The sequence below is a fragment of the Myotis yumanensis genome, unplaced genomic scaffold, assembly GCF_028538775.1.
Source record: "Myotis yumanensis isolate MYYU_CA2020_CCGP unplaced genomic scaffold, mMyoYum1.0.hap1 SCAF_7, whole genome shotgun sequence".
NCBI lineage: Eukaryota > Metazoa > Chordata > Mammalia > Chiroptera > Vespertilionidae > Myotis > Myotis yumanensis.
The window spans coordinates 12,573,713-12,600,892 of NW_027223758.1; the positions used below are offsets into that span (position 1 = coordinate 12,573,713).

The 27,180-nt window shown below is 49.0% G+C and overlaps 2 protein-coding genes across 8 annotated transcripts in view; both read left to right on the forward strand.

Moving 5' to 3' along the window:
* PTGIS (prostaglandin I2 synthase) overlaps positions 1 to 13,500 on the forward strand; it is a 35,599-nt gene extending 22,099 nt beyond the window's left edge. The window contains exons 6-10 of the mRNA XM_070419781.1: positions 1,698 to 1,879; positions 7,199 to 7,367; positions 8,367 to 8,548; positions 8,988 to 9,139; positions 9,588 to 13,500. Of these exons, the coding sequence (XP_070275882.1) occupies positions 1,698 to 1,879; positions 7,199 to 7,367; positions 8,367 to 8,548; positions 8,988 to 9,139; positions 9,588 to 9,732 (830 nt within the window). The 3' untranslated portion in view covers positions 9,733 to 13,500. The remainder of the gene's footprint in view (positions 1 to 1,697; positions 1,880 to 7,198; positions 7,368 to 8,366; positions 8,549 to 8,987; positions 9,140 to 9,587) is intronic.
* Positions 13,501 to 25,001: 11,501 nt separating this feature from the next.
* The window catches only part of KCNB1 (potassium voltage-gated channel subfamily B member 1), a 109,562-nt gene continuing 107,383 nt past the window's right edge, over positions 25,002 to 27,180 (forward strand). For 6 of the 7 annotated variants that reach the window (XR_011472090.1, XR_011472091.1, XR_011472093.1 and 3 more), the window contains exons 1-2: positions 25,002 to 25,088; positions 26,310 to 27,045. Coding sequence is in view for 2 of the 7 variants with exons in the window: in XM_070419782.1 (XP_070275883.1) it covers positions 26,479 to 27,045 (567 nt within the window). In the remaining 5 variants the exon portion in view is untranslated. Of the gene's footprint in view, positions 25,089 to 25,689; positions 25,770 to 26,309; positions 27,046 to 27,180 lie in introns of those variants that run through there. The other variant, XM_070419783.1, reaches the window with a different exon arrangement.

Sequence of the window (27,180 nt, forward strand, 5' to 3'; positions counted from 1 at the left end):
TAAAGTCATCCTTAAAAGCAGTGTTTACAGTGACGTTCAAGGTTTGGAATTGTGCTGTCCAACCTCAAAGAATGCCACCCATTTCTAAATCTGTGTTAAATTTCTGTGCCTGCTTTTTTGAACTATTTCCTCAAATGACCCCCACACACATCCAGAACCAGCATCCATTGAGGTGGCTGCAAGCTTCCTGCACCCTGCACTCACCTGTTTCAAATCTCCGCAGGTGCGGGCCCACCCCCAGCGATTCTGACAAGACTGGTCTATGGTGGGACCTGGACATGAGATTTAAAAGCTCCCAAGTGGTTCTCCAGTGCCCAGGAAAATAGTGTATTCCAGATGAACAATTGGGCTCACTGCCTGTTATTTGAAAATGTAACTAATATACTTACAAAAATAAGGTTAGCCTATGTTGAACACCCTTTTATTTATTTATTTATTTATTTAATATATTTTATTGATTTTTTTACAGAGAGGAAGGGAGAGGGATTGAGAGTTAGAAACATCGATGAGAGAGAAACATCGATCAGCTGCCTCCTGCACACCCCCCACTGGGGAAGTGCCCGCAACCAAGGTACATGCCCTTGACTGGAATCGAACCTGGGACCCTTGAGTCCGCAGACCGACGCTCTATCCACTGAGCCAAACCGGTCAGGGCTGAACACCCTTTTAAACACCTGTGTATGCAGCCTGCTCAGAGCCACTCACTGGATGGGTCTTCCAACACTGCTTTGTGCCTCAGAGAGAGTTCCTAGAACTTTGGAATTTCGTAGCAATCCAAAGCAACTTCCATCTTCCAAGGGGTGATTTTGGAAAAACCAAATCTTATACTTGTGTAAATATAGCACCTTGTAGCATTAACAGAATATTTAAATAATAAGCACCTGGCTTTATTCCCTTAACAGTCTGCCCCTGTGGGCCCCTCGCCTTGCTTTATAAACTAGAGCATAACACACCATTGTTTATTTGATAGGGATGCAAAGAGTGATTTGTGGGCCAAAGTTGACTTTTCGAGATGCTCGTGTGACCTGCACAGTGATTAAAAACTTCTTGCTTATATGCTGACCGTAAAAAACATAAAAAGATTGCACATGAACACCTGGATTTTCAGCTTCTTCTGTAATCAGAACTCCCTGCTAGGGACCGATTGGCCAGGGGGCAGGGGCGGAGGGGAGTAGGGGGCGGGGCTCCGGTGGTGGAGCTGAGCAGAAGATGTACCCTGTTCCCCACAGCGCCTTCCTGGCCCTCCTCCCTCCTTTACTTTACCTGCCTTCCCTGGAGGTAGTTAAATTTGAGACCTCAGACCGAACTGTCCCGTCTTGATGGCAGTTAGCTTGTTTGCGATGTCTCCGAATGAAGCTGTGCTGAGCCTGGGGAATGCTGCTTGGTGTTTCATGTTCGTTCCCCTGCTGTGTCAAGAACCACTGTTCATTTAACACATATTTATTGAGTTACCATGAGCCAGGGGCTGGGGACACAGGTAAATCAAACAGACAAGGCCCCTTGCTCCTGTTGACTGCGGGTGAGATAAACAATAAGTCAACATTTAAAGGGCTTCCCTGAGCCACTTTCCCACAGGAACTCCCCACCCCCATGCAGTGCCACCCAGAAGACCCTTAGCCTCATGGGGAGTCAGGGCTGGGTGACCCTGGGCTGGGAGTGGATCTGTAACGTCCACCCCCTGTGCTCTATCCCTGCAGGGGACAAGGACCACGTGTGCAAAGTCAAAGGTCGCCTGTGGAAGCTGTTGTCCCCAGCCAGGCTGGCCACCCGGGCCCAGCGGAGCACCTGGCTGGAGAGTTACCTGCTGCACCTGCAGGAGATGGGTGTGTCGGAGGAGATGCAGGCGCGGGCTCTGGTGCTGCAGCTCTGGGCCACACAGGTGGGCATGGCGTGCGAGCCGGGGCACGCAGGTGTGCGTGTGTGGTTGTGTATATATGAGTTTGTGCCGGCTTATAGGTATGCCTTGGTGAGTGTGCACCAGATCCCTGACTCTCTAACTGTGAAACAGTATCATGACCATGATCATTCATGAAGCCAAATGAGGAGGGGGAGTGGACTGAGGGACAAGATCACAAAGGTCCTGTGGATCCTGGTGGGTAAAGAATTGGGTTTTCCTCTGGGTGAGTTGGGAGCCCTGGGAGTTCTGAGCAAAGGAGGACAGGACCCAAGGAGCAAGGACCTGCAGGGACACCAGGAGGAGACCATGGTGGCAGGACCAGGTGGGGGCCATGGGAGTGATGAGGGTGTGGAAAGGTTCTGGAAACCAAAGGAACACAGCACCAGTGCGTTTAGTAATGGAACAGGTATTGGGGTGAGAGAGCCTGGCTCCTGCCCTCCCCCAACGCCAGAGCCCCCCTCCTTCTCTTGGCCCCACCTCAGCGATGACAGTTGCACAGGCTGACATTTCTGGGTAATTCCTATCCCATCGACTCGCAACTTATTTTTAGTTTTGTCTCAGAGCCATTAACCGTCCTTGGAGGCAGAGGCTGGCAAGAGTTGGGGGCCCCATTAGTGCCTAATAACATATTTATGGGCAGAGATTGGAGCTACATACTATTCCCAGAATCCCTTGTGGAAATGACCTCTGTCAGCAGAACTGGACCCTGGCCTTGAGTGACAGACGGTCCGGGGAACAGCTTCCGTCAGGGCCGGGAAAACTGGGCAGGAGTTGGGGACAGGACAGCCTCTGAGGTTGAGTTATGGCAGCATCCAAAATTCAGGCACGGGGGAAGACCCTTCGAGAACACAGATCTGGAGAGCAGGGGCGCGGCACTGTGTAGCCCAGTGGTTTCAGGCACAGGCTCTGTGACTGACCTGCCACTTCCTGGCAGGCAAGCTGCTTAACCCTTGGTGCCTGGGTTTACTCCTCCTTAAGAGGGAGATGACAGTACCTTCCTCAAGATCGTGATGAGGGAGTGATACATGTGAGACCTGTAACTGTGCTTGGCCGGAAACTAGAGCTCAGTAAACGTATTCCACAAATATTCAGTGAGGCCCCGCTGTGTGCCAGGCACCCTTCTAGAAGCTGGGGGCAGAGCAGTGAGCAGAACCAAGATTCCTGCCCTTATAGAGCTGACATTCTGGTGGGAGAAGACAGACTGTTAATAAAAAGTAGGTAAAATGTACTAGAGGGAATGAATTCTGTGGAGAACCAATAAAACTGGGGAAGGGATTAGCAGAGGAGAGTGAGGAGGGCCTACTCTATATAGGATGGTCAAGAAAGGTAACACCTGAGCAGAAACTCAAAGGAAGTGGGGAAGCGAGTCATGTAGCTATAATAGAATGAGGGCATCCAGGCAGGGGGGACAGCACGTGCAAAGGCCCTGAGGTGGGGATGAAAGTGCCAGACCACTCAGGGCCCTGTAGGCCATAGGGAGGACTTTGGCTTTTACTCTGAGATGGGAACACCTTGCAGGCTCTGAGCTGAGGAGCAACATGGCCTGTCTTCTGCTTTCAGGGAGTCATTCTGGTTGCATTGCTGAGAAAACTGTAGTGGGAGGAAGTGGAGGCAGGGAGACCAGAGAGGAGGCCACTGCAATATGCAGGCAGGAGAGGATGATGTTAGACCAGAGTGCAGGGGGAGAGTGATTGGATTCTGGATGTATTTCAAGGTAGAGCCAATGTTGGCTGGGACACTGGGAGTGGGTCTAATCAAGGATGGCTCCAGGCTTGGGCCTGAGTGGTGGGAAGAATGAAGTTGCCATTAACAGGTGAGGTAGGTGGTAGACAGAAGAAGTTTTGAGGGAGAAAATCAGGAAGTAGGTCTTGAGTGTGCTGAGTTTGAGATGGAGAATGGTGGGGGGTGGGGTGATACCTAAATGAAAGAGTCTGGAGTTCAGGGTTAAGGTCTGGGCTGAGACGTTCATTTGGGAGTTGTCAGCGTAGGCCTGTTGTGGAAACCACTGGCCTGGGGATCACTGAGGGTGACGTTGGATGGGGAGGGGGGCCAGGCTCTGGGCCTGTCCAGTTTGGGATGGGGAAGATGAGGGGGAGCCAGCAAAGGAGACTGAGGAGGAGTGGCCAGGGGGCGGAACCGGGAGGGAGCGCCACCCAGAGGCCAGGATGGAAAGTGTTCCGAGGGGTTGAGAAATGGTCGCTGCGATTGCTATTGTCAGGTCAGAATGGAGGCACGAATGATCATTTCAGAAGCTCTCAAACACTTTACCACATGCCATGTGCCAGCCAGCCTGTTGAGTACTTTACAGACATCATCTCGCAAAAGCTCCCTGAGTCCAGAACCCCAAAGCCTGGAATCAGGCTGATGGAGGGGTCAGTGGGAAATGCCTGCACCCAGGGACCTATAGGAGAAGCCGGTGGCCTGAGATCCAAGTCCAGGCAGGGGAAGAGGCCCGATCTAAGGGGGTGTGAGTTGGGGTGGGCAGAGGAGGAGAACCCCAGCGGGGCCCAGGCTCCCCTCAGCTCTGGGCCTTGGACTTTGGCTTCAGTGGGAGGGAATGATGCTAGACTACAAGTGTCCTCCTGGGTGAATGGCAGCGAATTCAGAATCTCTTATGGTTGTGTGAGCACACAGACGTGTGTGCACCCACACTCACGCACTCACACGCATCTGTGCAGGTGGGTGGAGGGTGGTCTTTGTCACCTCCCCAACTTGCCACAGCTTTTTCCTGAAAGCAGAGGTAACCGGGCAGCCTGGTGCTCCACTTCTGCTTTGCAGTTAATGAGCCGTGGCCCCCATCTGACCATCCTGGCAAACGGAAGTGGCCTCGGCGCTGAGTTAACCCAAAGCTGAATTATTTATTGCCTGCATTCCCCTGGCTATTTGAGTGATGGACAGCAACTGACCTTGCTTGTCTCCGCTGGACCTGAGGTGCGGGAGGACACCTCAGAGAGAGTCCCAGGTCCCCACTTGTTCTCAAGCCTGGAGGAGGGGCCCGCGGGAGGGAGGAGCCTCTCTGAGCACCTGTTCTGTGGCCACTGGCATCCAGGCTCAGTGGGCCCTTGTGGCTGCCCCAGGAGTGGGCCTGCTGCTATTGGAGCAGAAGGGAAGTCCGGAGGCCCAGAGGGGAGAGTGACTTGTCTGGAGTGACAGGGCGTGGGGAGCTGGGATTTGAACCAAACTCTGCCTGGTCCCAGTCAGGGCTCTGCCAGCCCACCTTCCTTCCACGCTGACTTGTAGGACCCAGCCCAAAGCAACACAGATGTTCAGTCGACAAATACCGTGGAGCCTCTCCTACATGCTGGGCCGTGGGCAGGGACTAGGCCAGTGATGGCGAACCTTTTGAGCTCGGCGTGTCAGCATTTTGAAAAGCCCTAACTTAACTCTGGTGCCGTGTCACATATAGAAATTTTTTGATATTTGCAACCATAGTAAGACAAAGACTTATATTTTTGATATTTATTTTATATATTTAAATGCCACTTAACAAATAAAAATCAACCAAAAGAATGAGTTCCTATGTCACCTCTGACAAGCGTGTCATAGGTTCGCCATCACTGGACTAGGGAGTGCTTGGTTTTCCTGTTCAGCGAAAGGTGTGATAATGGTGTGTACTTATGGGGGGAATTGAATAAGGGAACAGGGTACCTCCTTGGCACTGCAATCATCACGGCAGCTAAAGAAAAGGACAGAAAATCCGTTTCGCCGTCACTGATGCGTTGGTGCCTTTGTTTACTGCCTTTTTTGTGTGTCTTTTTTCTGTGGTTAAGATCATGTCGTTTTTTAGTCCCGCTTTTAATTTGACCTAACATTGTGTCGTGGACATTTCTCCGCGTCCTTGCAGATCCCTGTAAAAATCATACACCGTGAAAAGCCAGTTTCCCCCCTCCCTCCCCTCCCATCCTCCCAGCTGCTGTCCCAGAGGCAACCTCGGTTGCCAGTTATCTGAGTCTCCTTCCCGAGCCGGTCTGTGCTTCTTCACATATGTCCCCTTTAAACACGCACACCCGTGTGGCACGCTGAGCCTGCTCTGCATCTCGCCGTTTGCTTGCTTCCGGGTGCCTTGCCTATATCCTATCGGTACCCACAGAGCCGGCTTCTTTGCAGCGACTTCCTGTTGGGATGATCACCATTGATCTCATTGATCTCCTATTGATAGACATTGAGGTTGCTTCCAATCTTGCTGTTACATCAGCACCGTGGTAAATATCCCTGTGCAAATAGCTTTTTGTCCACATGCAACCATGTCTGTAATAGAATTACTGGGCAAACATGACATTTAGTGGCTGTTTAATATTCCATTGTTACTAAAGGTTGGATAGGACAGTCATTTATGGTACACAAAGATCTTCCCCCCAGGTGAGGTTAGTTGGTATTCACCCACGCCTCATTTAAGGGTACCCCATGCACATTGTAGCCACATGCTGCACACCTGAGTATTAAAATGTTCAGCCAAAGCTAAAGTCTTAGAGCGAGAAATTCCATCCATTTTCCTAATTATTTAGCTGTTGAGAAGTTTCAAATATTTTTTTCAATCCATTAATAGCTTTCATAATCATCATTGATCATTGCTACTTCGCTTTATATGTACACAGTACCCACATATTTGAAAGCAAATATTCAGATATTCTATCAGTTTGCTGCACCCTTACTTAACTCACATGTCTGTGGGCCTGCTGGGCATCAGCTGGTCTTGACAGGGCACAGCTCTATTCCATGTGTCTCCCATCCTCCTCTTGGGACCAGTGGGCGAGGCAGGCAAGTGGAAAAACAAAAGGTCTCTAAAGGCCTAGACCTACAACTGCTGTTCTGTTGATTCTGCCTCATTCTATTGGCCAGAGCAAGTCACATGACTGAGCCCCAAATTCAAGGAGTGGGGAAATACACTCTGCCTCTTTAATGAAACGAAGTGCACAGTCACAGGGATGCCGCCAGCCTCAGATGTTAACAGTAATCTTAATTGACACACTTTGTTACTATTATTGATGCTTCTTTTTTTATTTTGCTGATTAGCTATGAAAATCACCTATGTGACCTCATATCAATGATCTTGCTCACGGTCAGGGATGCCAGAAATAGCCTGGAAGTAGCCATTGGGCTATGCCAAACCACAGTCCAGTTCTTGGCCCTGTCCTGAGGCTGAAGACAGACATAGGTCATGCCTAGATGTTTGGCAGGGATGGGAACACAGGTCTCCTAACCCCTGCCCCTGGACCAGGGCTGTGTCCATGGCATAGACCCTTCAGCTTACACCCCAGGTTTGCTGTCTCGATGGTACAACATGGGCTCTTCTCATTGCAGGGGAACATGGGTCCAGCTGCCTTCTGGCTTCTGCTCTTCCTCCTTAAGAATCCCGAGGCCCTGGCTGCCGTCCGTCAAGAACTCGAGCATGTCCTCTCTCGAGCAGAGCAGCCTGTCTCACAGATGACCACCCTCCCACAGAAGGTTTTAGACAACATGCCTGTGCTCGGTGAGATGGCCAGACCCTTCAGACAGCCCCAGGCTGGGTCATCATGGCCCCCTAGGGTCTCCCCCACATGAGCTCCCATCGTCCAGGGTCCATCAGTGTCCTCTGACCTAAGGTCCCCCTGAGCCTCCTGTCTTCTTAGACTTGGCATCTCCATGCCTCAGTCTCGGCTGTGCATAGGCTCAGTGGGAGGTTTTAGGTTGCAAATGGCAGGAAACCTAAGTTAAACTGGCTGAAGCACCAAGAGGACTTTATTTGGGGCAAGAAACTAAATCGTCCAGAAGTATTTAGCTTCAGGTACAGGTGGATCCAGGTGCTCCAACAATGCCCTCAGGATTCAGTCTTTCTCCATCTCTCAGCCTTGTTTTCTGCTGGGTTGGCTCCAGTCTCAGGCTGGCAAGAGGGCCACCAGAAGCTCCAAGCTGACGTGTTCTTGCCCTGTTAGCACGTGCCTCTCTGCAGCATTCCTACCCAAAGTCCCAGGAATGTGTCTCATTGGCTCTCTTTGGGTCATCTGCCCATTTTGAACCAATCATAGGGTTCAGAGGGTTGGAAATATGCTCTGATTGGCCACACACAGCCCAATCCCAGCAGTCCACATCAACAGTCCAACCCCTGAGAGTGGGAGAGGGGTGGCCCCAGAGGAAAACCAGGGTACTGTTTCCAGAAAGGGACTGACTGTATGCTGGGCAGGCAGAAACAACCAATACTGGTGGTCCTGCTCTCTCCCTAGTCTTCTCTGATATCTCTCTGGTCCCCACCTTCCCTCATTGCCTCTCTTGGGATTAGACCCAAATCCTCAAGTCTAAGATCTCTGAGGGACCATAGCAATAACACCTCATGAACTTGCCTTTTCGGCCTCACTGTGGGCAAGTCATGCTCCCTTTCTGAACCTCCTCACCTTCCTCTATAAATGTCTTGATGGTACAACATGTCCTAGGGGGTGGCATTTAAATGGGTAGAGGACGGCTGCTGACTCTTCCTTGTACCTGCCCTGTGCAGAGAGTGTGCTGAGTGAGACCCTCCGACTCACGGCCGCGCCCTTCATCACCCGAGAGGTTGTGGCGGACACGGCCATCCCCATGGCAGATGGGCGGGAATTCTCCCTGCGACGCGGCGACCGCCTCCTCCTCTTTCCATTCCTGAGTCCCCAGAAGGACCCAGAGATCTACACAGACCCAGAGGTAAATGCCATATTATAGAGACTGTGGGGAGAAAGTGGCTTCGGGACCAGTCAGATCTGAGCGGCATCCTCGCTCTGCTTTTTGCTGTGTGTGTGACCTTCTCACCGTTCGATTCCTGGTCAAGGCACATGCCTGAGTTGTGGGTTAGATCCCAGTGTGGGGCATGCAGGAGGCAGCCAATCAGTGATTCTCTCTCATCATTGATGTTTCTATCTCTCTCTCTCCCTCTCCCTTTCTCTCGGAAATCAATAAAAATCAATCAATCAATCAATCAATAAATAGCTGCCATAATTTTTAACCAATCTTCCATTAATTGCCCATTATGTTGTTTCTAGTTATTTCCTCTTATAAACAAGCCTTCGATGAGCATGCTCATAGCTTGTTTTCCTGCATGCATGTATGGGGGTGGCGTCAGAAATGGACCTTCTTCCTGTTGCAGGTTTTTAAGTACAACCGATTCCTGAATGCTGATGGATCAGAGAAGAAGGACTTTTACAAGGATGGGAAGCGACTGAAGAATTACAACATGCCCTGGGGTGCTGGGTACAATCAGTGCCTGGGGAGGGGTTACGCCATCAGCAGCATGAAACAGTGAGTTTGGGGACAGGGGGGCTGGGGGAGGGGAGGCTCCTGCTCTATCTGGTTGGCACACACCTTCCTCTCCAGAGACCGAGAAGCTAAGCCAGGAGAAGGGTTTAAGGAAGAGGCTTCAAACGACATCCATGAGCCATGTCTTGCCCACAAATCTTATTTGTGTTTTTAGAATATGTGCTAACTTTTAAGAATCAGAAGAGCTCACGTAAAAAGCCAGCTTTCTGATTGCTTTTGAAATAATCAGATCTGGCAACAGGTCCTTCCCTCTGAGCCTAGTGCCCAGATACCAAACACCCAGAATACCATACACTGGGCATCCTGTGCAGCTGACTGTGGCCGTCTGTCTGCAGCCGCTGTGCTGCTCAGAACCTCGGCAGAACTGGCCAAGGGTCACAAGCCCTCCATGTTTCCTCTTCTTCACACCTTCCACGCCATCTCTCTGCAGATTCGTGTTTCTTGTGCTGGCGCACTTTGACCTGGAGCTGGTCAACCCCAACATGGAGATCCCTGAGTTTGACCTCAGCAGGTACGGCTTCGGGCTGATGCAGCCAGAACACGATGTGCCCATCCGTTACCGCATCCGGCCGTGAACAGACCGGGCTCCACACGCTTGCCCCCACCCAGCCTGCGCCTGGATCGCCCAACTTTCTGTGTCCACATCTGGCCTGGGTGCACAGCTTCAAACACCCAACAGTATCAGCTTCAGCATTTTATTGCTTTTTACCGGAAGGCTGGTTGGGGGAAGAGGGAAGAAAGGAAGCTGAGAGAGGAAGGTTTAGACCAAAATGAGACTCTTTCTGCGCCTGGCTCACCTTGCTCCTCTCACCTTATGACACCCACAAAAGTTAGGGCAAACAGGGCAGAATAGGAGTCCCGACTGCTGTGGCCCAACTCCCAGAGGGGCCACTGTCCAAGCCCTTGACAATGGTGTGGTTGAGACCTTAACCACTCAAAGCAGATGCTGGCCTTAAAAAGGCCATTTGAGACCTAGCAGTGTGTCCCTTGAAATAAGCTGGTCCCAAGTTATTCTTTTTTTTTTTAAATCTGCTAAATCTTTTTAAAAAATATATTTTATTGATTTTTTTACAGAAAGGGAGAGGGATAGAGAGTTAGGAACATCGATCAGCTGCCTCCCACACACCTCCTACTGGGGATGTGCCCGCAACCAAGGTATATGCCCTTGACCAGAATCGAACCTGGGACCTTTCAGTCCGCAGGCCGACGCTCTATCCACCGAGCCAAACCGGTGAGGGCCCCAAATTATTCTTAAACTAGCTGAAACCAAAGGCGTCCTTAGACCTGTTTCTGGTTCCCTCATCTCTCCATTCACAAGATTGTTGAGAAAGCGCAGGAGGGTTTCCGAAGCTGATGCATCCACAATTCAGATCGTGAGCACCCTCTAGACCAGCCGTGGGCAAACTACGGCCCGCGGGCCAGATCCGTCCCGTTTGAAATGAATAAAACTAAAAAAAAAAAAAAAAAAACCGTACCCTTTTATGTAATGATGTTTACTTTGAATTTATATTAATTCACACAAACACTCCATCCATGCTTTTGTTCCGGCCCTCCGGTCCAGTTTAAGAACCCATTGTGGCCCTTGAGTCAAAAAGTTTGCCCACCCCTGCTCTAGACCAGTGGTTCTCAACCTGTGGGTCGCGACCCCTTTGGCGGTCAAACGACCCTTTCACAAGGGTCGCCTAAGACCATCCTGCATATCAGATATTTACATTACGATTCATAACAGTAGCAACATGACAGTTATGAAGTAGCAACGAAAATAATTTTATGGTTGGGTCACAACATGAGGAACTGTATTTAAAGGGCCAGAAGGTTGAGAACCACTGATCTAGACACGGCTTGGAGCAGTGGAGCTCGCTGTTCTAGAGTTATGGGCTCCAGATGAGACAAGCCTTGTTAATGCTGAGACTGAAGTCGGGAATAAGAGAGTCACAGGCCCCACAGGACGGTCCTGATGGAAGGAAGCAGCCAGGCTCCTTGGACTGGGCAAGGCAAATCAGAGGAGGCTTTGGTTTCCTTGTCTAGCTCAGAAGCTCCAGCTGTGGGCATGATGCAGTCTGCAGATCTGTTTTTTATATATAAATTGTTTCCATATCATCTTTGGGAGAGTTGATTCAAAACGTCCAGCTCCTCTTGAAAACTTGGAAAAACTGGGCACACTGGGCCCTTATTCCCAAGGGCAACCACTGGCCAGGGTTGAGAAGCAGCCACCTCCCTTTTCTAGGATGTGTGCTCTGGCTCACCAGGGTTTCTACTTGGTGGAATTTTTTCTTTCTGCTTCTCCATTCCTAGTACCTCCTGGCCCATGAAGGCATTCGAGCTTGAGAACCCTGTTCTAACTCTTAGAAGTGATCTTGTAGGAGGTGGTCGGAACCTGCTAACTGGTTCTTAGGCCAATGGTCCATCTTCCTGTGTTCACCACCCTTCCAACAAACAGATCAATGATGAAAACTTGCATCAGCTTGGGGATGGGGGGAAGAGGAGCTCAAAGAGAAAAAATGGCCTAGAAACCTTTAATATGATGGTGAGCATTGTTAATATTAGATTCTGTTTACTGAGGACCCTCTGAATGCCTGTGACAGGCACAGTGGACATCGTATTTCTATTTCTCACATCATCTCTGCAAAGAGGGGCTGGTTACACCTTTTTATAGATGAGGAAACAGGTTCAGGGAGGTGAGGTGACTGCCAGGGCCACACAACTCATAAGCTAGTAGAATTCAGCGAACAGACTTATTATCCCAATGGCAAATGCATTCCTTGGGCTCAAGGGGATGATGGAGGTACAGTTCTGTTTGGCATCAGGGCCAGAGGCATGCATGGCCAGATGCATCTCATGAGATGCAGACACACGCACACACACACACGCACACACACACACACACACACAGAGCTAAGTTACTTTAGCTTTAGCTGAAAGAGAAGAGAGGGCCTGAGATTTCTGAATGTGTCGGGAGCTAGTCTCTTAGAGCAGCACTGGGGCTTGGGGGCTTCCCTGGCCCTCAGCCTCCAGGTGCCCCCAGGATTCCCAGACAGATACTGTGATTGACAAGAGGCAGGATATCCCCAGGGAAACCCATCTTCATGCCTGGGTGACCCCTGCTGCCGCCCGCTTCTTAACTCCGCAGGAAATCAGGCCTGGCAGCCTCCTGTGGGAGGATGGAGCTGGTTTCCACGGCAACCCTCAGCTGCCTCATCCTAGTTTGGAAGGGAGGGAAGAAGGCCAGCAGAAATAGCAGCAGGAAGATCTCTCTGTGAGGCTGCTACCCTGGTGGGGGGAAGCCCTTATGACTCCCCTCTTCCAAATCAGGGACGCTTTGTCACTGAGACTAGATTCTCACCTATGTTGTTTTGTTTTTTTTTAAAAAAAGGCCAATTTTCTTTAAAGGTGGTACACCTCCTTGAAGCCACAATCATTAGGAAGAGACAAATCTCCCACCAGGCAGCTCCAGCTAGTACCAGAGATACTGAAGTACAGCTTAGGAGACAATGATTTAAGCCTTCCCTTGTTTTAATCTTTATTTTTCTTTTTCTTTTAAAAAATATAAAGAAGAACGAGAGATGAGTGGGTTAGCTCCTGGCTATAGATTATCTAGAAAGGTACCCAGTTGTCATTGTATTTCTTCATTCCTTGCTTTAGAGTCACAAAATTGCAGGACATGTGTTAGAAACAGTCTTAGGTTGACCTAATGAAGTGTTTCTTAACATCATTATTATTTTTTTTTTGGCTATATTTTATATTGTTGTTTACCAGATATTTTCCTTGAAACAGACTCATTTTTTTAAAACTTATAGTTGTTTGAAAAGGTAACTTTTTTTTTTATTGCTGCCGGTAATGGACAACATATATCACTCGTTGTCAAAAATAGAAAGTGACCGTGAAAAATAAATTCGATGGAAGGGGGTCTCCATGCTGGTGTCGCTGAGGCTCAGAGCCTGAGATCTGTCACTTCTCTGTTGCAAAGTGAGACAAGCAAGTATTTGAGTGGCATTAAAGTCAGGTCAGAACTACCCCGAGACTTTCTCCCTGACAATCACTGGGAGAGAAGGACAGAGAAGGGAGAAAGCGGCTCACCACGAGGGTCACCTGTGCAGTACACCTGGCCCGAGTGCCTCCCAGGGTCTCCTACCATCAGTGGCCGAGCACACTGAGCTGGTGACACCCACCTGCCCATTCTTCAGATGAGAGCTGACATGTCTTGCCAGATTCATTGATGTTGATGTGTATTTTTAAATAAACAGTGTTTCGTGCCTTGCTGTTTAAATAAAGAATTCTATTTTCATATAATACTGTTGAATGGAAACATGCTGAAATATATTAAACCATCCTTGTTTGTGAAACTGCCTCTGAGTATGATTCAGAATGAGGGGCGGCTGTGTCCGGAATGGCAGAGTTAGCTTCTAGGAAGGGAGCACAGAGCACCTTAGAATCAAGTCATACCCCCAGCTACCCTCCAGGCGTGTATTATTACCTCCATTTGTACAGGGGAAGAAGTCAAGGGTCAGAGAGGGGAAGTGGCTTGCCCAAGATCACATGACTAATAGTAGATGTGGGATTCACGTGCGGGCCTCCCTGCCTCCTGAGTCCGAGCTCAGGATCTTCCCATCACTGATCCTCCTGGTGGCACAGGACAGAGTAGCCACAGAGGACTTTGGGGTGGAGGCTCACAACCCCAAAGCAAAAAAATATATCTCAAAAATTCACTGGATGTTCTTTACCCGTCAGTGTATGTAGGCATTTATTTAATTTTTTTTAAAAAAAAGGGCCCTAGCCGGCTTGGCTCAATGGATAGAGTGTTGGCCTGCCGACTGAAGGGTCCTGGGTTGGATTCCGGTGAAGAGCACATGCTGGGTTTGCGGGCTCAATCCCCAGTAGGGGGCGTGCAGGAAGCAGCAGATCAATGACTCATCATTGATGTTTCTCTCCCCCTCTCCCTTCCTCTCTGAAATCAATAATATATATATATATATATATATATATATATATATATATATATATATCCTAGCATTTAAAAAAAATGTGAAATTGCCCTAACCGGTTTGACTCAGTGGATAGAGCATCGGCCTGCGGACTCAAAGGTCCCAGGTTCGATTCCAGTCAAGGGCATGTACCTTGGTTGCGGGCACATACCCAGTGGGGAGTGTGCAGGAGGCAGCTGATGGATGTTTCTCTCTCATCGATGTTTCTAACTCTCTATCCCTCTCCCTTCTTCTCTGTAAAAAAATCAATAAAATATATTTTAAAAAATGTGAAATGAATTAGATTTGAGAAAAATAAAAAAGAGAACATTGTTTTTCTTCCAAATGTTTGGGTAAAAAATAATGTCCCGAGGTTAATGTCCCTCACATCAGTTTCCTCATCGTGAGGGGGGCCATGGAAACACATTATTGAGATTGGATTTGGCTGTGAGTGACAAACATGTCAAGTAACAGCAACATTTTCACATTAAAACATTACCTTCAATACAGCAGACATTTCTCTGTCATGCAGATACAGGAGACCAGAGGTGGTGTGGCACCTCCACACTCACCAGACCCCTTCCTTCTGGTCCCTCCAGTATCTGTTAACCAGTGGTTTCCACCTTAGGGTCCAGTATTGCTGCTTGAGCTCTGGCCCTTCTGTTCACATTCCAGACAGCAAGAATGAGCAAGGAACAAAGAAGAGAAAATCTGCTTGCTTCCCATTGGCCAGAATTTAGTCACATGACATGTCTTGCTACACAGGAGACTGGGAAATGTAGTCTTTCCAGAGGGGCACTGTACCAGGCACTGGGAGATGAGCAGACTACTAATGGGTATGTGATTTCTTTTGGGGGATGATGAAGTGTTCTAAGACTGTGGTGAGGGTTCCACAATTCTGTGAATTTATTAAAAACCATTAACTTGTACACTTTGGGTGAATTTTATAAAATTGTTATATTTTTTTAAGTAAATATTTAAGCACCTCACATGTGCTAGGAATTGTTCTAGGCAGTGGGGACCCAGCAGTGACTAAAACAGCCCCCCAAAATCCATCCTCATGGAGTGATATTCTCCTGGGGGAGACAACAATAGTCTGGGTAATAAGTATAAGTATGCTGTGATGCTAAGTACCATAGAGAAGAATAAAGAGGGAAATGGGGTGGGGAATTGCAACTCTAAGTAGGGTGAGCAGGGCAGGCCTCTCTAAGGTGATCTTTGAACAGAGACTAGAAGGAAGTGAGTGGGGCAAACCATATGGGTATGTGAGGGAAGAATATTCCAGAAAGATGGAACAACAAATGCAAAGGCCCTGAGCTAGGAAGAGCTCAGGCAGTTAGAAGGAGGCTAGTGTGGCTAGGAGCCATGGAGGGTTCTGGGTAGAGGAGAGACATGATCTAACTTGAATCCAGCAGGATCCCTCTCACTGTGTAGGTGAGAATAATGGGCTGTAAGGGGGCAGGCAGGAGGTAGGGAGACAGGCAAAAAGGAGACTGCGACAGTCCAGGGAGGTCTCTGACCTTGTAGATTTTACTTTCAGGCAGAAGAGACAACTTATCTCGGAAGCAAGTCAACAAAAACACAACGTCAGGTACCGAGAGGGCTCTGAAGGCAAGCAAACAGCACAGTAGGATGTGGTGGTGACACAGAGATGGATGTGGTCATGGCTTTGGAGATGGTCAGGGCAGATCTCTCTCCAAGGAGGTGGCAGATGAGCTGAGGTTTGAATGAAAAGTAGCCAACCTTGTAAAGAACTAGTACAAGAACTTTCCAGGGAAAACAAATAGCAAATGCAGAGGCCCTAAAGAGGCAAAGGGCTTGGTGTATTTGAGAAACAATGAGGCTGCCAGGGAGGCCGGGCCGATATGACAAGAGCTGTGCCTGGAGCACGCTCCGCAGCCATGGCAGCAGCCTGGTCTTTAAGTGCCTCCGGAAGCCATCAGAGAGTTTAAGTAGGGAAGTCAACAACAGCTTTCCTTTAAATGGAATCAATTTAGCTTTATAAGAATCTCATCCCAGCGTCCTTATTTTTCTCATTCCATGGTGGACCAGTGAACAAACACCTTTAATGCACTGGCGTTTGGGAATCATGGCCACTTGATACATGATCCAGAGGGGTGTGTCTGTGGGGAAGGAGGGTGATGACCAAGGTAGGAAAGAGATTGGTCCCCAAAGGCAGTGTGCTATCCTCTCACCTTGGGAACCTCCCCTAGGTCTTCAGTGTAGCCTGGGAGAGACAAGGCCAATGTACCCATGTTGCAAACCTGGGAAAGTGGATTCTTGCAATAAACAGAGTCTCTGTGTGCTTTTATTTCAGGTGTTCTTAATGCTGACCACTGTGGGGGAAATGCTGATTTCCTGGCCAAGACCCAAACTCCCAACCTCCTTGCTAAAATAACTCTTCAGATATAGGCAGCCATGAGCTCAGCGGAAATAGGGCCAACCTCCAAATCAAAACCTGAGGCCGATCCAATTATAGGTGCCAGGCACCTTTTGCCAGTGATTGGGCTAATGGTGGTCATGTAACTCAGTACCAATGAGATGGTCCAGGAAGTCTGTGGGGAGCTTCAGAAATGTGGGAGAAGTTCATCCTTCCGCCCTATGTTGGAGTTATCGTGTGAGAGGGAGGCCGTGGCAACTATCTTGTGATCGATCATGAGATAAGAACATCTCAGAGAAATAACCAAGAATCCCGAGATCGCTGAGCTGCTCCTGTGACAGATCTGGAATCACTTGTGTCTGGATTCTGTGTTAAATGGGGTAAGAAGTGCCATTACTGTTTAGACTCTAATTAGAGGCCATATACCATGGTGGTTTGCCTGGGCTCTGCCTGGTTTGAATCACTGCTGAGTCACTCAGCACCAAAATGATTTGGAGCATCTCTTTGTGCCCCAGCCTTTCCACCTGTAACATAGGGATAATGGATAATAATAACATCTCTCTCATAAGATTCTGTGAGCTTTAAATGATTTATATTGCCATTCACAACCAATGGATGAGATGGAAAATGAATATCCTAAGTCAGCCTCATAATAGAGTTTCCCAGAGGAAAGAGAATCTGAATCAGACCATGGAGAGACAGAAAAAGTGACACTGTATTTGGGTTTTGAAAGGTGAGTAGAAATTCCCTGCGTGGGAAAAATTATGGTTGGGTCAGAGAAGGATTCTAAGCAGTGGAAACAGCATGAGCAAAGAAGCTGTATCAGTTATCTATAGCTGTGTAACAAACAACCCCAAAATGTAGGGGCTTAAAATGAAATTATTTTATAATTTCTCATGGTTTTGTGGGTTGGCAGGGATTTAGCTGGATGGTTCTTCTGGTCTTACTTGGGGTGGCTCTCAGGTAGCTGCAGTCAGATGTCATGGAGGCTGACCTCAAAGATGGTGCCTTGGTAGGGGTGACTAACAGGCTGTGCTCAGCTGGGACACTGAGATGGCTGAGTTGCTCTCTCTTTCTGTGTCATTTCAGGGCTTCTCACTCTCCATGTGGCCTCTCCACATGGTCTCTCTTGCAGTGTAGCAGGAGTCACACTTGCATCATTAAAGGTTCATCCTGGTAGCCTGGGTGAGGTTGGATTAGAAGAAGGATAAAACTGGGGGAGGGAGGTCAGAGAGGAAACAGATGAGATCAGGAAGAGATGGACAAGGGCGATGGAGAGGAGGTAGGAGAGACGTCAGTCCCCAAAGACTGAAGAGCTGGATTTTAATGAAACATCATCCTAGGAGAATCAGTTAATTAGCTCTTGATCTCTGTGGCTTTGATTTCCTTCTTTTGCTGACTCGCTCATTTTCCATCGCATCTTGAAGTTCCTAGGCTCCTCTGTGAGGAAGACATATTAGTTTACCTCTAATTGCTCTGCTGGAAGCTTGTGCCTCATTCCATCTTCACCTGCATTTCATCATTGTTTGGCCACTAACCCTGGAAGTTAATACATTTGGCAAAGTCCAGGCCACAAAAGGGCTCAACAAACTACATGCAGATTTATCTATTTCCCTCTGTGGGGACCCTCTGTTGGCACCCCATTTCCTCCCAGGAAGAGAGCCCAAGAGACCATTTCAGGGCTTAGCACAGAATATTACATGTAGTACAAATTCTAAAATGTTAGGTGATTGATGGGTGGAGATGGTCAAGTAAGTGGATAGATAAAAGGGTGGGTGGAAGAGTAGGTAGGTGGGTGGATAGATAGGTGGGTAAGTGAGTGAGTGATGGATATATGCATGAATATTTGAGATGAATGAATGATGGGTAGGTGGATGAATGAGTAGATAGATGCATTTGTGTGGAAGGATGGATGCATCTGTAAGTGGGTAGGTGATTGGATATATAGGTGGGTAGGTGGATGGGGGATGAATGGGTAGATGGGTGGGTGGAAAGACAAATGATGTATGGATGGATAGATGGATGGAGAAATAGTAGGTGGGTGAATGAATGGGTAGAAAAATGGATAGTGGTTAGAATATGTTAATAAATGAAAAGAAAGAGAAGTGAGTGGGTGAGTACATGGATCAATGGATGAGTGGGTGGATGTGTAGTTGGATAATTTGGAGGCTGAGTATATGGATGGATGAATGGATGGTTGGGTCTATAGGTAGGTGCTGAGCAAAAGATGAAAAGAATGGATACATATTTGGGTTGGCCAGAAAAGCAGACTCGCCTATTTACCAGAAACCTGGGCCAGGAAACCCAGGGTTTGATAAAGACAATCAGGCTAGCATAGAACAGGCATTAAATCAGACATCTGACCACTCAAGTGTCACCCAACAGTTAACAGGTCTTCCTTATATTAGAATATTCAGCCCAAGGGTAAGAACATTAGAAAGAATTCTAAGTGACATCAGAAACACGCAAAGCATTTAGTACAGTGCCTGATATATACTTACTGCTCAATCAATGTGAGCTGCAATTACTGTTTGTTAATATTGCTACTACTGTTATATTAATGTGTGCTTACTGATGCTAGGCATGGTGCTAAGTACATCACATGCATTATCTCATTCATCCCTCCTGCAACCCTAGGAGGTAGATTCAATCATTAACACCATTTCCCCCACAATTATGATGATTATTATTGGGTGTGACAAAAGAGAGATGTGGCAAAAAGACCGGAGTCCAAACTGATGGAAAAATCCCTGGGGCTGCTGGGACTTGGGGCAAGGCCACAACAAAGAGCAGTTGTCCTGAATGACATCCACTCAGAGATGTCAATGATTTCCTTGAGCCTTTGGGTACCCCCATAACCACCCTCATAGAGCAATTATTTCCCCCCAGGGGTTCATGGAGAAGGAAGTGGGGATTAATTAGTCTTGCTCAGTGCCAAGAAACCTGAGTAGGACACTCAGTGGGATTATAAATAAGTGATGGCTGGAGTTATGGAGTCCAAGAAAAAATCTGATTTCAAACGGACACATCCCTTGCCAGCACAAATTAGAGGGGGATTCACTTGTATTTACATGGATGAATGGTGCCAAGTTGACCTCTCTCAGCCTCAGAGAAAAGTCTCAACACTTCTCAGCGGGAAGTCCGAGAGGCCTGAGCAGAAGAAGGTTTGTGACCTGGTGCTGGTAGTTGGCTGCCCACTCCCTGGTAGACCGCTGGGATGCTGTTCCCCTGGATGAGCTTTTTAGTTTTCTCATCTGTAAAATGACATGGTTGTACCTGAACTCTTATTGCAGGACCCCTTCTCTATAGAACCTTCTGAGTTTTATTACTTTATTTTCCCTGTTTCCTGTAAGTTGTGGTGTGTGTGTGCGTGTGTGTGTGTGTGTGTGTGTGTGTGTGTGTGTTTGCCTTTTTTCTTATAAGCACATTATAAGGAGATGGTATACTTCTGGTTAGTAGAGAGAAAATTGTATCAGTTGTGCTCTTTGGGACATAAATGACAAAATTGTAGCCCAATAAGGCTTAGGTAAAAGGGGTTTTTACTAGCTCACATGCCTGGAAAATCCAGACCCCTCACCTTCAGGTATGTCTGGATCCAAAAGCTCTAGTGACATTGTCTCAATCTCTGGGCTTTGCTTTCCACCATATTGGCTGTATTCCTAGGTAGTCTCTCCAGTTATGATGACAGAAAATTTTAAAAAACGAATACTGGTTGCTATTAAATAACTTATAATCTTGTTGTTGTTAATCCAACCCAAGGATATTTTTCCAATGACTTTTAGAGAGAATGGAAGGCAGGGGGAGAGACACAAACATCAATGTGAGAGAGACACATTGATTGGTTGCCTCTCACACACACCCCGTCGGGGCCGGGATCGAGTCTGCAACCGAGGTACATGCCCTTGACTGGAATCAAATCCAGGACCCTTCAGTCCGCAGGCCAGCACTCTATCCACTGAGCCAAACTGGCTAGGGCTAACTTATAGTCTTCATTTAGAAAATAAAAACTCTAAATTAGACACTGTGCAGAGCTTGAGGAACCAGAGAGAGGAAAGAGACAATCTCTGGACTTCTTTGGTTTTTGTATGCAAGGAGCACAGACTTAAATGTATACCAAGACCAGCAAGTAACATAAATGAGTAAAGTGCCCTGAATGAGAAACATTAGGAAGAGGTAGAGACTGCAGCAAACTGCAGTTCACATCCTGCCTACAGGGGGCAGCTGTGGCTCAAGGGCAGTCAACACTCTGTAGCAGTCAATTTCCATGTCACACAGGAATTCGGTCCCAGTGTTAATTAGTTCCTCCAATTTTTTAAGAGAAGCCAGAAATCCAGATTTTTATGTAAACTCCTCTGATAGTTAAATCTTGGTTCAAAATTAAATATATGATGACCAAACAACAGAAGTCCGCAAATAATCAACTCATGACCTCTGCTATCTGGCATACAGGATTGCCCAGAGGACTGGAACACTGCTTACACACTTGCCATTTCTTCCTTCCTTCCTTCCTTCCTTCCTTCCTTCCTTCCTTCCTTCCTTCCTTCCTTCCGTCTTTCTTTCTTTCTTTCTTTCTTTCTTTCTTTCTTTCTTTCTTTCTTTCTTCCTTTCTTCCTTCCTTTCTTTCTCTCTTTTTCTTTTAAAGATACACAAACATCAGTTTAGCTGACTTGAGGCTGTGAACCATCTCAGCGGTCTCCTCATTAAGGACTTGGAGGCAGGGTGAGGGAAATAAGAGAGCTTTTTGCCAATTTTATTTCTATATAACTTGTCACCACCCCCACCAATAGGATCAGATATTCCTGAGGTCAGAGATATGTCTTATTCATAAGTTTCTTATATGCTCTCATGTAAGAGGACTTACTTATTCATTCAACAAATATTTATTAAGCAGTTACTCCGTACCGGGCATTATGTCGGGCACTATAAGAACAGTGTGGCAGACACTGTTGGTTGCCTACTCAACTTCAATCTTCACTTCTTTCTGGTTAAACAAACTTCAGTTTTGTAAGGGCAGTAATGAATGTAGCAGGGTGAATCCTGTTCCTTTTGTCAGTGATTGGTCTAGGAGTGGCCATGTGACCCATGGTAGGAAACTTGGCAGTGACTGGAGAGATTATAAAAAAAAAGAGAAGCATGACAGGAAAATTAGTTTCGGCCACCTTGGCCATCTTGTTCTTTTTGCCTTTGAATACAATTTTACAGAGATTAATGCAAGGAGTTGTGGCAGCCATGTTGTGACTGAGATAATGAGCCGGGGATACAATTTATTGTAGAAGACAGAGCAAAAGGTGGAAGAGATTTGGGTCCTTAATAACAGAGCTGCTAAATCAACTCTCATACCACCCTTCTCTGAAATCTTAATGTGAAATAACTAAATATCTTTATTCTTGAAGCCCCAATTAGTTAAGTATTCTGTTACTTGAGATGAGCAAGACAGACCAGCTCCTGCCCTTGGGTAACCTACAGTTTATCAGTTAAGAGCTAGCAATGAGTAAATGCTTTCTATAAATTCGTCATAATAACTCTATGAGGCAGGGACTCTCTTTATTCCCATCCACATTTTACAGAGAGAAAAATTGAGGCCCAGGAAGATTATACTGCTTGCCCAAGGTCATTCTGCATGTAAGTAATGACACCAGAATGCTTGCTTTCTGAGCCACTAAGTCCTGAGTAAGTTTGCTCTGAATCCTTGTTAAGTAAATGAATGGACAGGTTGTAGCAATAGAGCTGTTTGCTGGAAAGTGAAAGAGCTGTTCCCATTGTCTGCACTTCCAGGTGCATACAGATGTTCTTTATCTGAATGTGGAGCCAGACTTTGCAGGAATCAGGCCACCCAGTGGGAAGAATCTGAATGACATCGAATACCTAGCCCTAGACTTTACTGAGGAATCTCCCCTGTCAGAGCCGTGTGGCTGTGAAATTGCCCAGCCATCCTCACCGCCATCATCCCAGTCCAAGGCCTATTACCTCTAGCCTGGGCAATTGCAGAAACCTCATGCTAGCTCTTCCTGCTACCAGCTTTTGTCCCCCAACACTCCTTAATGCCCACAGCAGCTAGAAGAATCACTTCAAGACAGAGATCAGCAGATGGGACTTTTCTGCTTAAACCGTTATTCTGACTTCCCATTGTGCTTTCTAAGCTCAAACTCATTCCTTCACCTTATGTATAAAATCCCAATGAAGCTCTACATGGTTTGGTCCTGTCCACCCTCTAACATCCCTTCCCAAGCTCTTTTCTGCCTTAGAGCTTTTGCTCTTTCTGGCTTCCTTGTCTGTATCCCCTTCCTCAGAACTTCACACAGTTGTCTTCTCTCTGCCCTAAGGTTCTCAGCTGAGATGTATCACCTCCTCAAGGCAGCCTTCCCTGCCCGATTACCCAATCTAAAGTTGCTGACACTTGTCTCAGGCACGCTCTATCACAGTGGTTCTCAACCTTCCTAATGCCGCGACCCTTTAATACAGTTCCTCATGTTGTGGTGACCCCCAATTTCATTGTTACAAATTGAACATAATTAAAGCATAGTGATTAATCACAAAAACAATATGTAATTATATATATGTTTTCTGATAGTCTTAGGCAACCCCTGTGAAAGGGTCGTTCGACCCCCAAAGGGGTCGCGACCCACAGGTTGAGAACCACTGGACTAAGGGAATGTGACTCTGGGCACAGTCCTTCCCCACTCTGGATCTTGGTCTTTTCACAGGGCACAGAGAGGGCAGCTATTCTGATCTGCTCTATCACTTCCTCCTGTTTACTTTCTTCATGGCATTTGTCAGAATCTGAATGATCGGTTTATTTATTCCATTATTTATTAACTGTATTCCCCACCAGAATGTAAGTCCATGTGTCATAGGAACTGCCGTTTTTATTTTCACTGTATCTCCAGTGTCTAGAGTAGTGCTTGGCACATAGTAGGTGTTCACTAATTATTGGTTGAAAGAATAGCATTTCCAGAGCAGGACATATCTTTGCCTTCTGTTAAATTAAACCACGGTTTCTCAACCTTGGCACTATTGACATTCAGGACTGGAGAATTCTTTGTTGTGGAGGTCTGTGCTATCTATGTATTGGAGGAAATCTAGCCACACCCCCAGTCTCTGCCCACAAGGATGATGGAACCTTGGACAAGGGTCATGCTAATGGAGGTGATGAGATGTGAACAGATTAAAAATATGTAACAACGTTATGTTCAACTCTATGGAAACAAGTCCCTTTAAATTTAGAAATGAAGGGATACAGAGGAGAAGGATCTTACCCTGGGAGCTGGGGGCTTATTCACAGCTTTTCTCCTCCAGAGCAAGGGGCTCGCTATTGTATCTCAGGGCCTATTTACTTAGCATGCAGTAACTTTGTATTTGAAAGAATAAATGGGTAAATGGTAGGGGAGGAGGACAACTATGGCATCCTTAGGGAAGCCTTGCTCACCTCTCCAGGTAAATCCTTGGTTCTATATTCACTTCTGGGGATTACTTGATCGATTCTGTCTCCCCCATTGAACTGGGCACTCAAGGGGAAGGTGTTTTGTTTTTTGTTTTTTTACTGAGTCCGCCACAGGACCTGGCACACAGGGAGCTCTTAATAACTAGCTGTCCAATATAACATGAATGAATGAATGAATGAATGAATGGCTAGGCTATATAAACTAGCTCACACCTCACTCTCTCTTCCCCTCACCTTGCTTGATTTTTCTTCTTAGCAGTTATCGCCAACTGCCACATTGCATATTCGTTGATGTATTCATCGTCCACATTCCCCCACTAGAATCCATTCTAGAATTAGATTTTAGAATCTAGAATAGAAACTCAGGAAGGCGAGGGCTATTTAAAATTGCAGCCCCCGCCTCTATCTCTCTCCTTTGCCTTATTATTCCCTCAAACGCTTACTGTCCTCTGAAATGTTCTTTGACTTTGTTTTGGGTCTGTCGCCAACCGGCTCCGCGAGAGCCAAGCTTCTGTGCTGGGTTCACAGCTGTGTCTCAGACGCTTATCCTAGTGTCTAGCGCACAGCGGGCACTCAGTTCACGATGTTGACAGGACTAAGGAAGGCGGGATTGCCCGGAGTTAGTGGAGACAGCCCAGGTGGAAAGGTTAGGACTGCCCAAACCCCCAGCCGGCCCACAACCTCACCAGCATGCTGACTCGGACAACCAGGAGTTAAACGGTGTTCACGCTCGCTACCCGCAGGTGGCGCCGTCCCGCCTCGGTGCGGAACTCTGGGCGCTCTGAAGTGCGGGACAGAATCGCAGCGAGCGCGGAGCCGAAGCTCAGCCCGGACTTGTTGATCTCGCCCAAGCAGCCGTCGCCGCCGCCACCGCCGCCGCGAGAGCAGCAGGAGGAGGAGGAGAAGGTGGCGGTACAGGAGGCGCCGCCCGAACGCTGTCCTGCCACCCGCGTCTGCGGCGTCCGCCTGCGCCCCCAGCCTCGGAGAGCGCGCTCGGCTTCGCAGCGCCCGCAGCCCCGGCGCGTCCCCAGCCCGGCCGGCGTAAGCTGGGCCCAGCCCGGCCCCGGGTCCGCCGCTGCCCGCGGGCCGGGGCGGCCGGGCGGCGGGGCGATGCTTGGTCCCTGGCCCCTGGAGGCGGCCTCCCTGGGGGTGAGTGTTGGGGCGTGCGGCCAGCGGCGAGAGCGCAAGGGGCACTAGTCGGGGACTCGCCTGCCGCGCGGCTCGGCCTGTTGGTCTACCTAGGCGCCGCGGCTCCAGGCTTGGGGGGTGGGGGGTGGGGCGTGGGGGGGAGCGGGCAAGGGCTGGGGCCTGGAGAGACACAAGATCTCATTCCGGGGCGAGGAGAGAGGGCGTGAGCCTTACTGCTGGGGGCTCAGATGAGCCCCCCGAAATCACCAGTGCGCGATAGGAGGAGGCACGTTTTTAAAAGGCCAGAAAATTCAGCTCTTTTCCCCGCCTCCCACCTCCCCCACCCCTTCCCTTCTAAGCCCCGGGAAAAGCGCAGAACCCGGAGTTATAAAAAGCCATCGCAGGAGAGGAGCGAGGGGGGGGGGGGGGGGCGGAGGAAGAGGAGGAGGAGGAGAAGGGGGCAGGGAAGGAGCAAGGGGAAGACGGAGCAGGTGGCCCCCCAGGACTCTGCGCGCCCCTCTTGCTGTGGGTTAGGGGGCACAGAGGGAGGGATGGGAACCCGCGCAGAGCTTGGCTTTGAGCCTTCGGGTCTCTTTTCGTCGCCGGAGCCACCTCAAGAGATGCTTCCATGACTTGGGGAGAGGGGTCGCTCCAGGACGGCGACGCTGTCGTGACCATCCTGTCTGTTACGACCTCCGACAAGTGGGCACCTGAACCCCCACAGAATTCCCCAAAATCTTTTAAGGTTTAGAAAAAGCAAATCTAGTGCCATCCCCCTAGCCCTCAGATCTTAATTATCTCGGAACAGGGCAAGGAAAAGATGAGGTCTTTAAAAAAAAAAAAAAGAGTTTTTCGTGCAGCTCCCCTCCCCATTTTGGGGCCAGGTTCCGTACTCGACGGGGATACCCAAAGAAAAGCGAATTTCAGCACTCGAGGGGGCGGACAGCTCCCGGGCGGCCGGGTTGGGCCTGAGCAGCAGAAACCCGGGTGTGGCCTCCCGGGTCCCTGGGGCTCCTCTTGGGGGCCCTCTCCCAGCTCCGAAGGGCGGCCCCTCCCTCCCTCCCTCCGTAGGGTGGGGCGGGATTCAGCACCAGCGGGAGGGACAGCGCCCAGCCTTTCTACCCTCCCTGAGCCGCTTACGCACCAAGAAGGTCAAGGCCCGCTGTGAACCGACTGGAAAGGTGGGGAGGGGCCGCGCCCTGTACCCTGTTTGCTGACCTTCGTGCGCTTTCTGCCTCGCAGCCGTCGTCGGGATGGAGGTGAGAAGACGGCCGTGACGCGCGCCTGCGTGGTCTCCTGCACCCCCAACAGCCCATAGTGCTCCCTGCCCCCCTCCCCCGCAGCGGCCGGCCTTGCGGTCCAGTGACAGCGGCCTGGGGGGGCAGGGGGGGCGGGGGCGGCCGGACCAGCGATGCCGGCGGGCATGACGAAGCATGGCTCCCGCTCCACCAGTTCGCTGCCGCCCGAGCCCATGGAGATCGTACGCAGCAAGGCGTGCTCACGGCGAGTCCGCCTCAACGTCGGGGGCCTGGCGCACGAGGTGCTCTGGCGCACCCTGGACCGCCTGCCCCGCACGCGGCTGGGCAAGCTCCGCGACTGCAACACCCACGACTCGCTGCTCGAAGTGTGCGACGACTACAGCCTCGAGGACAACGAATACTTCTTCGACCGCCACCCGGGCGCCTTCACCTCCATCCTCAACTTTTACCGCACGGGGCGGCTGCACATGATGGAGGAGATGTGTGCGCTCAGCTTCAGCCAAGAGCTTGACTACTGGGGCATCGATGAAATCTACCTGGAGTCCTGCTGCCAGGCTCGCTACCACCAGAAGAAGGAGCAGATGAACGAGGAGCTCAAACGTGAGGCCGAGACCCTACGAGAGCGGGAGGGCGAGGAGTTCGATAACACGTGCTGTGCGGAGAAGAGGAAGAAGCTCTGGGACCTGCTGGAGAAGCCCAATTCCTCGGTGGCCGCCAAAGTAAGCGTGGGATCTGGGGGCTGCTGGGCTGGGGGATTCTGCTTGCGTCCCCAGATTGATGACCACGGCTGGGGGACTGTAAAGGAGGAGGGGCTGTAGCCTAGACCTTGGAAGCAAGGCTAGCCTCTGCAGACT